General features: G+C 37.8%; 1 protein-coding gene across 1 annotated transcript in view; it reads left to right on the top strand.

Annotated features, from left to right (window-relative positions):
• Positions 1 to 15,101, top strand: part of Dhc36C (Dynein heavy chain at 36C) — a 1,350,914-nt gene that overhangs the window by 1,161,272 nt on the left and 174,541 nt on the right. The window contains 1 exon segment of the mRNA XM_090395101.1: positions 6,629 to 6,641. Coding sequence (XP_090251227.1) covers positions 6,629 to 6,641 — 13 coding nt within the window.

Genomic DNA, 15,101 nt, shown 5'->3' with positions numbered 1-15,101 from the left:
GTCTGACCAAATGAAAAATAAACTTTTAATCTTACACTGTTGGCGATTTGATTGGGAAGGTGGCAGATTCCACGTTCAGTCTGAATCATTATATTTTCGCTAGGTATTTTTCTGGGAGCAATGCCGAAGTTGTGGCCATGTGAAGGCGCATTGAGTGCTTCAGGCTTCAGGATCACTGAAGAAAGGTTGATTACAGTGTTGGTAGGAAGTTTTGGATTGAAGGTCGAGTTTTTTTTTTAATTTTTTGAATTTCCTGATATGTCGACTTCATATTTTCTCAAATTTTTTGTCTGCTGCGGTACATGAGATGTTATGTACCTCAGCAGACAAAGTTAACATCAGCTAAGAAAAATCGCATGGTGGCAATTTGTTCCCATAGCAAAGCGTAGCTGGCACGGTTATAGATACGGAGAGCTTTTTGTGAAACAAAATGGTGCTTGAATTTTAAACAATTTGGGATTACCTGATTATCCCGGCAGCATTTTAGGAAAGTCAGACAATTTAGTTGTCTTGATAACTTCAACTTCATTTTACCGTATTGGCCGGCCTTCCTTAGACAAGCTTATATGTTGGTTATTCATTACTACTTGTCTGCAAGAATAATCAATAGAGTAGGAGTGAAATCGAGTCATGGCAGCAGAATCACAGTTGCAAAGGTTATAGAGGAATTATTGAAGCAGCACTTTATCATTGTATGGCATACTGGTGTTAAATCATGCAGTGCAATATATAGAAGGGAGATAAGTATTAAAAGAATTGGAAGTGAAAAGTGTATAAGGTGTTGATTGGGTTTAAATGATTAGGTTTTAATAAGGCTCTGGGAATTGATGACATATCGCCACGTTTTCTTAAGGAATGTGCAAAACAGTTAGCTATACTCTTTACCTGGTTATATAATGAAAGTCTTGCAGTGGTTAGGGTTCCTAAGGAGTGGAAAGAAGGCAAAATAGTACCACTCCACAAGTACGGTTCTACGACCAAAGTTTCCACTTATAGACTAATCTGCATAACTACAGTTTTTGTCAAGGTGTCGGAAAGATTAGTTAGGAATAGAATAAACAATTGGATTGATGGACATAGCATTCTTTATGATGGTCAACATGGATTTGTGAAAGGTAGGTCTTGTTTTAGCAATTTACTTGCATTTTATGATAAGGTAATGAGTGCGTTAAATAAGGGAGAATCATATACAGTGATATTCTTCGATTTACTATTGTTTGATAGATTATCAAATGATAAGTTGATGTAGAAGCTGCACAGAATGGGAATAGATATATCTATTCTCAACTGCAGGCCAGTGAAAATAGCACATTTGAAACTATCTGGAGTGAGATTGAGGCCAGCAGAATAAAATACGTAGTTGGTTGCTGCTATAGATTGAAAAGATGATGGGGTGATAGTATGCATTGGCAAATAAGCTTAATGTGTGGAGGCTGGGTAATTATTATGGAGTATTTCAACTATGGGAACAGAGATTGGAAGGAGGAGAGGACACATGGGAGGGAGAATGTTGAATATTAAGTCAGCTTTGGTTTTCGTGGTTTTGATCATAACCCAGTCTATCACAATATTGAAAAGTAGGCTGGACAATACACATCCTTGTCGAACTCCAGTTACAATGGGAAAAGCTTCTGTCTTGGAGTTCTGTACCAGAACTCAGAATCTACTGTTTTCATACATTTGTTTGATAACATTAATTATCTTATTTGGTATGCCATATTTTTCCAGAGGATTTCTCTGTTAACAAGTGTGTGTAACTGGTAATAAAATAGGAAGAGTGAATAGCAAAAAAAAAAAAAAAAGGATGCAAAGTTTGAAAGATGAGTTGGTGAAGATAAGGCAAGAACTGAGAGAGAGATGTTGAATGAAATGAAGTGAATTGTAGATAAGTATGGAAGAGTGAAGAAGACGAAAACAAATGATGTCAGTATGAAAGTGGTAACGAAAGACCCACAAGTAGTATTGTATGGTGATTTGATTATTAGAGGTGTGGTAAACAAGAAGATTCACAAAAAGTTTGTTTTCCTGGAGGTGAAATTAATACAGTGATTGAGACATTGGATACAAGAACTAAACAAACAAAAGAGTTGGTAGTGGTAGATGGGACAAATGACTAATGAAGCCAAAAAAAAAAAAAAAAATCCCAGGATTCGATATGTAGCCAGCAGAAATAAGAACAATTATGGCAGGATGGTATTGGTTGGAAAACATGGTATAACAGCAACTGCTGTTAAGGATATAGTTGATATATTTAATGAGCAGTTCATAAGAATGTGACAAAATGGAGAGTTTGAGAGCAGTGGATGAGGAGAAGGAGAGAGACTGAGTGAGGAAGGTGTATAGGGGAAATTAAGCAAACTTGATATTAATAAGGCTGTGGAACTAGATGTATGTCATTGCATATTGTGAAAGAATGTGCCAGGAAGTTGACATCTGTCTTGATATATATGTTTAATATGAGTCTCACATTGGGTTAAGTTTCAAAGAAGTGGAGGAAAGGCAGGATTGCGCCTTTCAGGCATCAAATTATTGTCTGATCTGTGTGTCAGCTATTGTGGTTAAAGTCTATCTGTGTGTCAAATGATGTGGTTAGTGTTAGAGAGGCGTGAAAACAGTATCCAGAATTGGGTTGACAACAATGGTATTATCTTTGATGCACAGCATGGACTTTCTAAAAGGAGGTCATGTTTTAGTAATCTACTTACTTATTATAATAAGGAGATGGATACACAGTAGTATACTTAGACTTTGCAAAGGCTTTTGATAGATTGCTACATGACAAGTTGATAGTAGTCCGCACGGTTAGCCTAGTGGCTTTGCGCTTTGCAACCATATGCCTGGGGAAGGAATGTTCTGGGTTCGATTCCCATCGCCGACATGAGGAGTTTAAGGATCTTCCTCAGCATAACTAAGTTAGCCGGTCTTGTGCTTGGACAGCAGGGTTTTTTCCACCAGTTTATCTGGTGTTTTTCATCCCGCAAGCAGGCAAACCGGTCTGAGGACACACGGATTACAGTCAGGAATACTGACCCAGCCATAGGTCTGATTCGTCAGCCTATGCCAGTTTCAGAGCTCGGATAAAATTTGGGGGGACTAGATGGTACCGTGAACTCCCATAAAAAGGGGGGAATGCAGTATCGTCACACAAAATTTATTTTTTAGTTGATAGTCAAACTAGAGCAGATGGGGATTGGATATTAGACTACTGCATTGGATTGGAGATTGGCTGATAGGTATCAAGAAGTTGTGTATGTGGGAGTAATATCCCAGAAGAAGAAAATCACTAGTGGTGTGCAGGTGGCGGTTTTAGGGCCGTTGCTGTTTGCAGATGATGCTAAGTTGGGACAAACTATGAGGAGTAGAGTAGATGTTGTGGCTTACAAGAAAACTTGAATAGATTGAGTGAATGAATGCAGAAATAAGGATACTAGTTCAATGTTGCAAAATGTAAAACTTTAAAATTTGGAAAATAAAAACAGGATGTAGAATTTACTATTGGTTATGATATATTGTTGGAGGTGGATCAAATAAGAGATCTTGGGGTGATGGTGGATAAGGATCTAAAATTGCCAAAAGTGTGTGGACAACACAACAAATTCTGGTAATAATGCAGAGGACACTGACTTGTAGAAGTAAGGAGATTCTGGTTCCATTGTATAAGGCTATTACCAGGCCACATATGGATTACATGGATTACTGTGCACACATTTGGTCACCTCATTTTCAAAAGGATGAACAGATGTTGGAGAAGGTCCAGAAGCAATTGATCAAAATAATTTATGATCTTTTTGAGAGGACATACATGAGTGAAGCGTGGCGGACATGTGTAAGAAGAGCTCCGGATTGAGATAAGTATTCTTGAAATAATTAAGTATATATGAGTATTTGTTTGAGTAACAGCTGCTGGAAAAGTTGTGTGCTAGCAGTATTATTAGTGTGGAGGATTTTCATTTACCTAAACTTAATTATGAATTCGTTATTAGACCTTAGAGTAGTAACCAGCAGAAAAAAATGGCAGCAGCTTTGTCATTCCATGATTTTCATTTAGACTTTAGTCGTTTTGTTAAGTGTGAGGTGTGCTATATGTATTCTTTCGATTACATAAATGATTTGTGGATGTTTAGGGCAGATGGAAATATGGTGTGTGAGAAGTGCGACCTGAACGAGGAATTGATGAATGCAAATATGAAATTCATGACAGAAAGTGTTAGTACAGAATGTGTCGCGGGGAAAATGAGTGCACGATCGAAACGGTAGGATGGTGTGAAAGAGAGGCGAAATAATGTTAAAAAATCAGTAAAAAAGAAAACGAGTGATATAAAAATTGTAACGGATGTTAAAAAGGACGAAAGTGAGGCGAGAGTGGCGGAAGGAAACGAAATTGAGAGAACGAATGAAACTGGAAATGGAATGATGCAGGAATCAAAAGTAGAAAAAATCGAAAGAATGACTGATAGAGAAAGTTGGATGCATGTTCGACCGAAAGTATGGAAGCACAGAAGGATGAACGAAAGTGAAAGTGAGAAGAGGGGGTTCGAGAGTGAAAATTAGAAAGATTGAATGATAGAGAGAATGTGACGCGAAATTCGGAAGTTCAATTGGATTGGATGAGGAAAGAGATAAAATGGATGCAGAATGAATATTAAGAAAATTCGGGTAAAAAATATTAAAACAAATCATGAATGACTGATAGAGAAAGTTGGACGCATGTTGGACCGAAAGTACGGAAGCACAGAAGGATGAACGAAAGTGAAAGTGAGAAGGGGGGGGGTCGAGAGTGAAAATTAGAAAGATTGATTGATAGAGAGAATGTAGCGCGAAATTCGGAAGTTCAATTGGATTGGATGAGGAAAGAGATAAAATGGATGTGGAATGAAATTAAGAAAATTCGGGTAAAAAATATTAAAACAAATCATGATGGCACGAAAGAGTTAACGAAAGATGAGCAACTGGCATTGTATGGCGACTTTAAAGGTGTGCTGGATGATAGGATGCATAAGGTATGTTTTCCAGGTGGTAAAATAAGTAGAGTGATTGAGGCATTGGATACGAGGAGGGAGCGAGCAAAGGAGCTGATGATTTTAATCAATATGAATGATTTGACACAGGACAAAGAGAACATCAGAATGGACAACAGGCGGCTTAGAAGGATAAAAGAGAATAGTGTGACAAGAAGGGTGGTCAGCGTGTTGCCTAAGTATCAATGTGGTGAGATGAGGCAGAGAGCAAGGATTATGAATGATATGCTGGCTGAAATGTGTGAGGAGACGGAAGTGCAGTTTGTTAATGTGTGGAATGAGTTTGAAGGAAGCAGTGAACTGTATGGGAGCAACAATGGACTGCATTTGAGTGGTTATGGTGTGAGTCGCTTGGAGTGACTGCTGCAGAAAGGTAGAAAAGTGAGTAGAGTGAGAGAAAATGAATCAGATCAAGCGGGAAGTAATGTGGAAGAGCAGGAGAGATTGAAGAGGTGGTTATGAATGAGGAAGTGAGTGGTATGAGTATAGAAAATGAGAGAATGGGTGTGTGCAAGAGGAGCAGGGAAACGGATAGGATCACGGTAGACAGGGGTACACAGCGTAAGAAAGGTGGATGCTCCGAGAGGAGGTGAAGGCATGTGTAGAGAGGAAAGAAATGGGACGACCTGGGATCAAGAGGAAACAGTTGGAATTGAAAAGGATTTTAAAATGAAGAAGCAGAAAGGGAAATGGCCACAGGCGAGCATGGAGAGCTCACATCGAGTGAGTGGTATCAGTGGAACTAGCTGTAGATCCAGAAATGAGCTGTTGTGTTTGCATACAAATGCTAGAAGTATAAGAAACAAGGCAGATGAAATGGTTGCATTAATTGCGTTAGTTCACCCAGAGATTGTCGGAATAAGTGAGACATGGTTGGAAGAGGAAAACATCCTGACAGGAATAGAGATGGAAGGGTATAATGTGTTTCATGAGGATAGAAGGGGTAAAAAGGGAGGGGGAGTGCTATTGATGATAGAGGAAGAGGTATGTCCATACAAAGTAGAGATGCAAGAGGGAAATAGTGCCAGTGGTTTTTCAGGCAGTATGGTGTGAGATACAGGTCAATGGAATCAAATGCTTGGTTGGATGTTGTTATAGACCAGATAATGTGGATGGTGGTGATAATGAAATGTATAATCAAATTAGCCAAGCAAATAAGAAAAGGTTTATCATTATGGGTGATTTTAATTATGGCAATATAGACTGGAATGATGAGATAGCAACTGGAAATAATGAAAATTAGTTTCTTGAGTTTTTGAGGGATAACTACCTCAGACAGTATGTAACAGAGGGCATGCGAGGATTGAATGTCTTGAATTTGGTTCATCTCATCAGAGGATGTAATTATAAATGAGGTGTCAAATCATCCACCAATTGGTGAGAGTGATCATGCGGTGATTACCTGGGTGGTTGCCAGCAGTGTGAGGACCTCTGTGAGAAAAGGGTATATGTGGAACTACAAAGGGGGGGGGTGATTATGAAGAGGTCAGGAGACAGCTTGCGGGTGTAACATGGAATGAGGAGTTAGCTGGAAAACAGATCACTGCAGCTTGGGGGATTTTCAAAAACTATCTAGTAGATGCAATGTCAAAATGTATTCCAAGGGTGAGAAGGTTAAATAAGGTAGGTGTGAGATGGATGAATAAAGAGATTAAGCATGCGATACAGAGAAAAAGGGCATTGTGGAGGCAGCATAAGAGAAGTGGAAATAACCTATTCCATGAAGTCTACAAAGACCAGACAAGGAGGGTGACTTGGTTGGTGAGGGTAGCTAAAGAGAGGTATGAACAGCAGTTAACGAATGAAGCCAAAAATCATCTTAAGGAGTTCTTTCTATATTTAGCCAGCAAAAGAAAGAATGATTATGGAAGGATGACATTGATAGGAGATAATGGTATAAAGACAGCTGTTGCAAAATGTGTGGTGGAGATACTTAATGAGCAGTTCATAAAGGTCTTTCAATCTTGTGAATTTGACTACATAGAGAGATTGAGAGCAGTAGATGATGGGGAGGAGAGACTGACTGTAAGTGACCAAGAGGTGTATGAGGAGTTCAGTAAACTAGATGTTAATAAGGCTGTTGGACTTGATAATATATCACCACGCATTCTGAAGGAATGTGCCAGGGAGTTGACACCTGCCTTGACATATTTTTTAATATGAGTCTTGCACTTGGTGAAGTTCCTAAGAAGTGGAAGGAAGGCAAGATTGTGTCACTTCATAAAGAAGGTAATCGAACTCAAGCAATAAATTATAGGCCTATCTGCATGTCAGGTGTCGTGGTTAAGTTGTTAGAGAAGCTTATGAGAACTAGGATCAAGAGTTGGGTTGACAACAATGGTATTATCTTCGATGGACAGCATGGATTTGCTAAAGGGGGGGGGGGTCATGTTTTAGTAATCTACTTACTTATTACAATAAAGTGACTGCTTCCTTGGACAGAGGAGAAGGATACACAGTAATATACTTGGATTTTGCAAAGGCTTTTGATATAGTACCTCATGATAAATTGATAGTCAAACTAGAGCAGATGGGGTTGGATATTAGATTAGTGCATTGGATTGGAGACTGGCTATCTGATAGGTATCAACAAGTTGTGTATGGGGTGTGTGCGATATCCAGGAAAAGGAAAGTCAGTAGTGGAGTGCCTCAGGGGTCTGTTTTAGGGCTATTACTGTTTAACTTGTATATTAATGATATAGGTGAAGATTTGGATGGAGATATTCATTTTTGCAGATGATGCAAAGTTGGGAGGAGCTATGAAGAGTAGTGAAGATGTTGTGGCTTTACAAGAAGACTTGAATAAATTGGGCACGGAAGCACTTGAGTGATTGGGCACGGAAATGGGGATGCGAGTTCAATGTTGCAAAATGTAAGGTTTTAAAATTTAGAAAACAAAGATGGGATGCAGAATTTGATGCAGAATTTATGCTTGGTGAGGATATATTGTTGCAGGTGGAAGAAATAAGAGATCTGGGGTAAGGATGGATAATGATTTGAAATTGAGGTGACACACAGCCACAATTGTGAAGACAACACAAATTCTGGGAATGATGTGGAGAACACTGATGTGTGGATGTAGGGAGATTCTTGTTCCTTTGTATAAGGGTTTTATTAGGCCACACATGGACTATTGTGCCTAGATTTGGTCACCTGGTTTTCAGAAGGACGAAGAGATGTTGGAAAGGGTACAAAGGCGACTGACTAAGGTAGTTTCCAACACCTCTGGAATGTCGAGTATGAGGAAAGATTGAGAAGATGCAATTTGCAGTGTCTGGTGGACAGGAGGAATAGGGGGATATATGATAGAGACCTACAAGTTGGTAAGGGGTTGTTATAATATCAATGCTGGAGAAGTTCTACAGAAAATAGTGGGAGATCAGTGGAGAACCAGAGGTCATCCCTGGAAACTATAAATAAGGTGTGAGTAACGGAGTGAGAGAGAGGTTTTTTTCGTGCAGAGTTGTAAATGATTGGCAAGCCTTGCCTGAGAGTGTGTTGTCTGCAAGGAGTTTGAATGTGTTCAAGGCATGGTATGATGAGCTGTGTGTGTGTGTGTGATAAGGACCTACCAAATGAGTCTTTGATTCCATGAGATCTTGGTGTAATAATAATAATCTCCAGAATGCTGAATATGAAGGAAATTTGAGATTATGCAATTTGGGGGATGGTCTAGTGGATAGGAGGAAGAGGGCTGATAGGATAGAGATGTACAAGTTAGTAAGGGGTTGTTATAGGATTAACCTTAAAGAGGTTTTTCATAAAATATCTAGAGTAAAAAAAAATAATTAACACTGTGTTTATAGGTTGTAATAGTTATTTAATTAAACCTACTAGTTTTGACACATATTCTAGTGGCTTAGAATATTCTGGGTTAGGAAGAACAAACAAATATACAATAAGCAGTTAATATGAATCATTACATAACTAAAAGTTCTTGGTCCACTGTTATTCAATCTGTACATTAATGATATTGGAAAGGATTTGACAAGCAACATACAGTTATTTGCTGACGATACAAATATAGGGAGGGTAATCAGGAATGCTGCTGATATGCAGTCTTTGCAGAATGATTTGAATAGGCTGGAATTGTGGGCATGGGAAAATGAATGTCAGTCAGCATTCAATGTCAGTAAATGTAAAGTCATCCACTTCGGCATGATTACATATCCAGCGTCATATTATATTGTTGGGATTAGGCTAGAAGAAACTGATCTTGGAGTGTTAATAGATAGGAAGTTGAAGTTTAGGGGCCATGTGGCAAAGATTGCAAATACAAAACTCAAAAGATAATTGCAATGCTGAAACGAACGTTCACATGTAAAGATAAGGATGTTATTTTGCCTCTTTACAAGGCCTTGATAAGACATCACTTGGACTATTGTGCACAGGTCTGGTCTCCTGGATCCTGTTGTGATTCTGATATATTAGAGAGAGAGTACAAAGGCTAGTGTTAAAAATGATATCAGGATTGATTGTGGAATACTGATTATGAAGATAGATTGAGAATTTGTAGACTGCAGACACTAGCAAACAGGGAGAAAGAGGGGCGATATGGTTGAGACTTACAAACTGCTGAAAGGGTCATACAGGATTTCAATTGATGGGATTTTTCAGTTTAATGTTGGGTGGGGAAAGGATGAGAGGGCATCCTTGGAAGCTGAGAATGAAGGCCATCAAGAAGGGAATAAGGGCTAGATTTTTCTCTCAGCGGGTGGTGCATGATTGGAATGGATGTTGTGAATGCAAGCAGTGTGAATGAATTCAAGAATAAGTATGATAGCTGGTTTGTGTAGTATGTGGCCTCCCTCGATGAGTGTCTGACTCCCTTGAGGTCTCTCATAATAATAATAATAAAAGCCGAATGTGTAGAAACCGTAATGTAGAAAAATGTAATGATTCATTATTAAAATAAAGAGCCAAAAGGCTTCAGTTCAGCAATGTATAATTATATGAGTCAAGATAATAGATCCAGCATTATTTCGAAGCCAATTGTAGAAACTATGAAAGTTTCATAATGTAAGTTGACTAGAGAGCTTACAGAAATATATTTCCTGGATTCATGAGTTGCCTTAGTATGGAACATTTAGAAGACATAGGCGCTGCCCAAGCATCTATATATTCACCTTTTATTGATCCATTTTGATAAGGTTTCACTCACCTGACAGCTGCTTCAAAAACTGGTTGGTTCTCCTCAGAGATCAGGTAGAAACCTTAAGAGAGCAAAAACTCTCGTTCAGTACTAAGAACTCAAAATGTCAGAGCAATGCATTTTTCATAAATGAATTCTTCGTTGGTGCGTAAAAGTAATTACTAAAATAAAATGGCTTCGATCAAGAGCCAAAAGAGCAAAGAAGCATTTTGGCTATTTATATAAGTAATTACTTTTTACACTTAGTAGCAGTATAAATTTCTACATGGCACTGATTCTTTTCGTTCCCCTGGCCTTGTAGCAGCAACTGACTATATATGCGTAACTAACAGTGTATTCAAACTAGGACAGAGTGTAGCTGGCTATAAAGATGCTTTGGCAATCTGTTCTGGAAGTGTCATTTCTGTATTACTGTAATCTACCGTATTTTCCGGTGTATAAGACGCTCCTATGTATAAGACACACCCAAGAAATTTAATACAATTTTCTGGAAAAAACCTAAACTTTAAAGTATGATTTTAAAAAAAAAATGGATAAAATAATAGGTAATTTTTAATAGTAAACTGACCTTTCAGAAACCTGCAAAACCCATGTCACTGTCATCTGACTCTTCTCTATCATCATTAATTTCTTATAATATAGAAATACTTTTGTCTTCATATTCTTTTGGCATTTTTTGACTCATTTTTGTATGCATACAAAGTCCACTGCGTTTCATGAAACGGTAACACCATGATGCACCACCTTTAAAATCTTCAATGTTATGCTCACAGGCTAGTTTGACTGCATGTGTACGAATCATTTTTATTGAAATGGCAATGCCATTTTGCTGATTTTCTTGCATCCATTTCAAAACTTCGGTCTCTAGTTCTGGCCACTTCACAATTTTTCCACATTCTGCGTGCTTTTCTTTATGCAAATTGTACAAAATCTCCTTCTGCCCAAGCCAAGTTCTAATCATTTTTTCTGTAGGCGGAGGTCCAAAATGTCTTTCAGCTTCCTTATTCCCATGTTCTTCCGCATATTTTACAACCTGCATTTTGTAACTTGAAGTATATGAATGTCGCCTGTTTTTTTCCATCACTAAAATCTATAGCCAAATATCAAACTGAACACAAAATATCTCAACACGTCAACTCAATACTGATAAACATCGGTAACTGATTACTCGGATAAGATATTATGAAACTTGAATAGGGGCCCTCCGTTCTTAGCCAATGACATGCTAGAAGTCACGTGAAGGTCACGCATCAATTTGATTGCACCATTAACCGCCTACAAAGATCTTGGAACATAAAAGGGAGTGTGTATGACTTTGAAAAGAGGAAACAATCTTTACCTTCATTATATAAGACGCACCCCATTTTTAAGATGAATTTTTAAGGTAAAAAAGTGCGTCTTATACACCGGAAAATGCGGTATATTATGTGCATTTTTTGATGAAGTTTTATGAAGAATGTTATTGATGGTATTTTTGCTATAGTCATTGTTTATAAATGTATTGCTAATCATTTGTAATTCTTGTTTAAGAGCTTGTTCATTAGAGAAAATTGTTATAGCTCCGTTTTTTTAGGGTGTTAATGACTTCAATTTCTTATGAAGGGTGGTGATAAGAGTTAGCATGTATATATTGGCTGTTATGTGTGGGCTTGTGGTAGATAGTGAAAGATAGAATGCCTGAGGGAAGATGTGTGGCCAGTGTATCCAGGAAAGGATACACTGGCCATGTTGTTGCCAGTGTATCCTTTGCCCGTGTTGTGGCCAGATAACAAAAACATCATCAACATATCTAAGCTGTAAGTTTTAAAGTAAAAGAATCTAGAGCACATTGCTCAAAGGCTTCCATATTAAAGCTGATAATTGTGGTGGTGGGGGGGGGGGACAATCATGGTGAGTCCATGGCTGTACCTTCTTTTTATAGGTAAAAATTATTTTGTCACATGAAGTAATCAGAATGTAGTACATGGGCAAAGAGAGCTATAACACTGAGTGGAAATTTGTTCTATTGATTGGGACATTTGTGAAAAGCACAAAAATATCAAACTAATTAATAATTCATCTTTGCTGAGTGCTATGTTTTTAATTTTGTTTATGAAATATTGTGTGTTCTTTATATAGGAGGGGGGAATGACCTATCAACTCCTCAAATGTTGGCTAGGTAATAATTAGGGCTGTCTAATTATTACCTTCAACTATTGGCTGAAGTAGAATGTTATGTTTGTGTACTTTGGGAATCCCATATATTTGGAAGAGCAAGCATAATGTGGTAACAGTTTTTTAACAGTATTTGATAGCCAAGAAGTGACAGACTTAAGTAAGTCTGTCAGTTTTCTTTTAATCCTGGTAGATCATATTTTGCAAGCTGATTAATGCTGCTATCAGAGACTTATTGATTCATTTGATCAATGTACCATGGTATTACATTTGTCGGTTTTTGTTACGAATATATCCTTATTAGCTTTTAACAACTTGGCTGCTAGTTCTGTTTTGGTGAGATCGCTATATCTTTTGTGTCAAATAAAATAATAATAATTCAAACATTGCTGATTTCTAAATGAATTTTATCTGCTATATTATTTGGAAGAAATTTAATGCCTCTTTGTGTGTGGTATATAACATCCAGTTTATTAACATTTCTAGGTAATACTGTGAAATGTAAGCCTTTATTAAGTAGTGAAAGTTCACTGTTATTTAAGGTGTGGCTAGATAGACTGATCGCATGACCATTGCTTTCATGTGGTTGGTCACTCGTCATCTCTCTTGTTCATGGTTCTTAAAGTTTGTAACCAAATATAATAATAACAACAGGATTTTAGCTTTGATGTAGTATGCATTTTTTTTTTTCTACCAGAGGTCAGGCCAGTAGTTTTAATGGTTGACCAAATTACTGTGACTTTAGCATATCATGTAGATTGTAACGTAACTTGTTTCTCTGTACATACTGTCTACTCCAGATGATGACCTTAATGTGAAAGTCAAAATGTTGAATCATTATTTTGGTTTATATTAAACTGAAGTTTTACTATAACACAGTAGTTTCCATAATTTTTAATAATGAATTGAGAAGCATATTGTTGAATCAACTAGTGATGGTGCTAACATCATGGTCAATTATGGTCAGGATTCACCAGTTTTTGCATGCCTTTTGTCTTAATCATACAGTGAGCCATTTGTGATATTCACTATCAGAAAAAACAACTTTTAATGAAAATGAAGGCTGCTGATTTCTCAGACAATGACTAACGAAGAATAAGAACTTGAAGTTAACAAATATAAATGAATTTAAATTAGCAAAATCTCATGATTTAAAGAAAATATTCAAAATGTTTGTGATCTGGTTAAGTATTTAAGACTTCAACTGTATGAAAGAGCCTTTTTTGCAACAAAAAATTATTATTATTATTAGTCACCTCCAGGGAGTCCAAATACTCATCGAGGGAGTGCATTTACTCTCCATCTTCTTCCACCACTCACAATCCACCAATTGACCGCAACTACACCATCACCATCTACCGCCAACCGCCACAGTGTGGCGGTTGGCGGTAGATGGTGATGGTGTACCACAGACAATGTGGTACACCATACCACAGACAATACCATACATATCTGTGGTATGTCTGTGGTACACCATACCACAGACATACCACAGACAATGTGGAAATACCACATTGTCTGTGGTATTTCCACAGACAATCACAAACATCCATGCCCACAGCGGGATTCGAACCCCCAGCCTTTTGACTGGAGAGCGGACAAGCTAACCACTCGGCCAGCCAGGCTGGCATAAATAAAACACAAATTGCAATATGTGTTTGAATTAGTTATTGGTTAAAATGTTAGAAATTGCTTAATATGGTTTCACTAGTTAGTTATAAGACTATTAGTTATAAGATATATATAAGGGAAGTTTCATGGAGGGAGGAATTGGAAGGCCAGGTGCTTTGGAAATTGTGAAGGAATATTTGTTAGCAGCAATAGTAAGCTGTATTCCACAAGTGAAGAAGAGTACACAATTTGGTGTAAAATGTATGACAAACAATTTTAAACAGGAGCTGCATGTGAAAAAGAGGCTATGGAAGAGATATAAGGAGACAGATGAAGAGTAGATGCATGAAGTATATAAGACACAGGCCAGGAGAGTGACTAGTATGGTAAGGAGGGCAAAACTGGAATATAAGAAGAGATTGGCCCTAAGATCCAAAGAAAATCCTAGGGAATTTTTTAGCTATGTGGCCAGTAGGAGGAGAAATGACTGTGGAAGAATGACATTGTGGGATAAAAATGGGAATAGAGTGACTGATGCAGAGGACATAGTGGAATTGTTCAATGAGCACTTTATTGGTGTATTTCATCCTGGAGGAGTAAATTTTAATACTAGAGGGACAGGGCAGGTTTGAGGTTTAGAGGCAAAAGAGGAGAACGTGTTCCAAATACTGAGTACTCTGGATGTCAGTAAAGTTGTGGGACTGGATGGTATTTCACCACAAGTTTTGAGAGAATGTGATAAGGAACTGACAGCTCCTTTGACCTGGCTTTTCAATGAAAGTCTGGCTACAGGAAAGGTGCCCAGGGAATGGAAGCAAGATAAGATAGTGCCATTGCATAAGGGCAGCAGCAGACTGGAAGTGTCTAATTATAGACCAGTTTGTGTGTGTTATCAGTAGTTGTGAAGATCTTGGAGAAATTAGTTAGGGACCGTATATATACAACATTGGGCTGATGAGAGTAATGTTATCTGTGAGAATCAACATGGATTTGTTAAGGGGGTGCTCTTGCTTTAGTAATATGCTAGCCTTTTATAATAAAGTTACAAGAGCAGTAGAAAAGCATATACTGCCATTTTCTTGGATTTAGCAAAGGCATTTGACAGGGTGTCACATGATAAGCTGATATTTAAGTTGCAGCACATGGGTTTGGATAGGTTGGTCAAC

The sequence above is a fragment of the Typopeltis vanoorti genome, chromosome 7 (genome assembly GCF_054136105.1).
Source record: "Typopeltis vanoorti isolate ZY-2024b chromosome 7, IOZ_Tvanoo_1.0, whole genome shotgun sequence".
NCBI classification, from domain to species: domain Eukaryota; kingdom Metazoa; phylum Arthropoda; class Arachnida; order Uropygi; family Thelyphonidae; genus Typopeltis; species Typopeltis vanoorti.
Note: the sequence above shows the minus strand (reverse complement) of the source record. Positions and strands in the feature narration are given on the sequence as shown.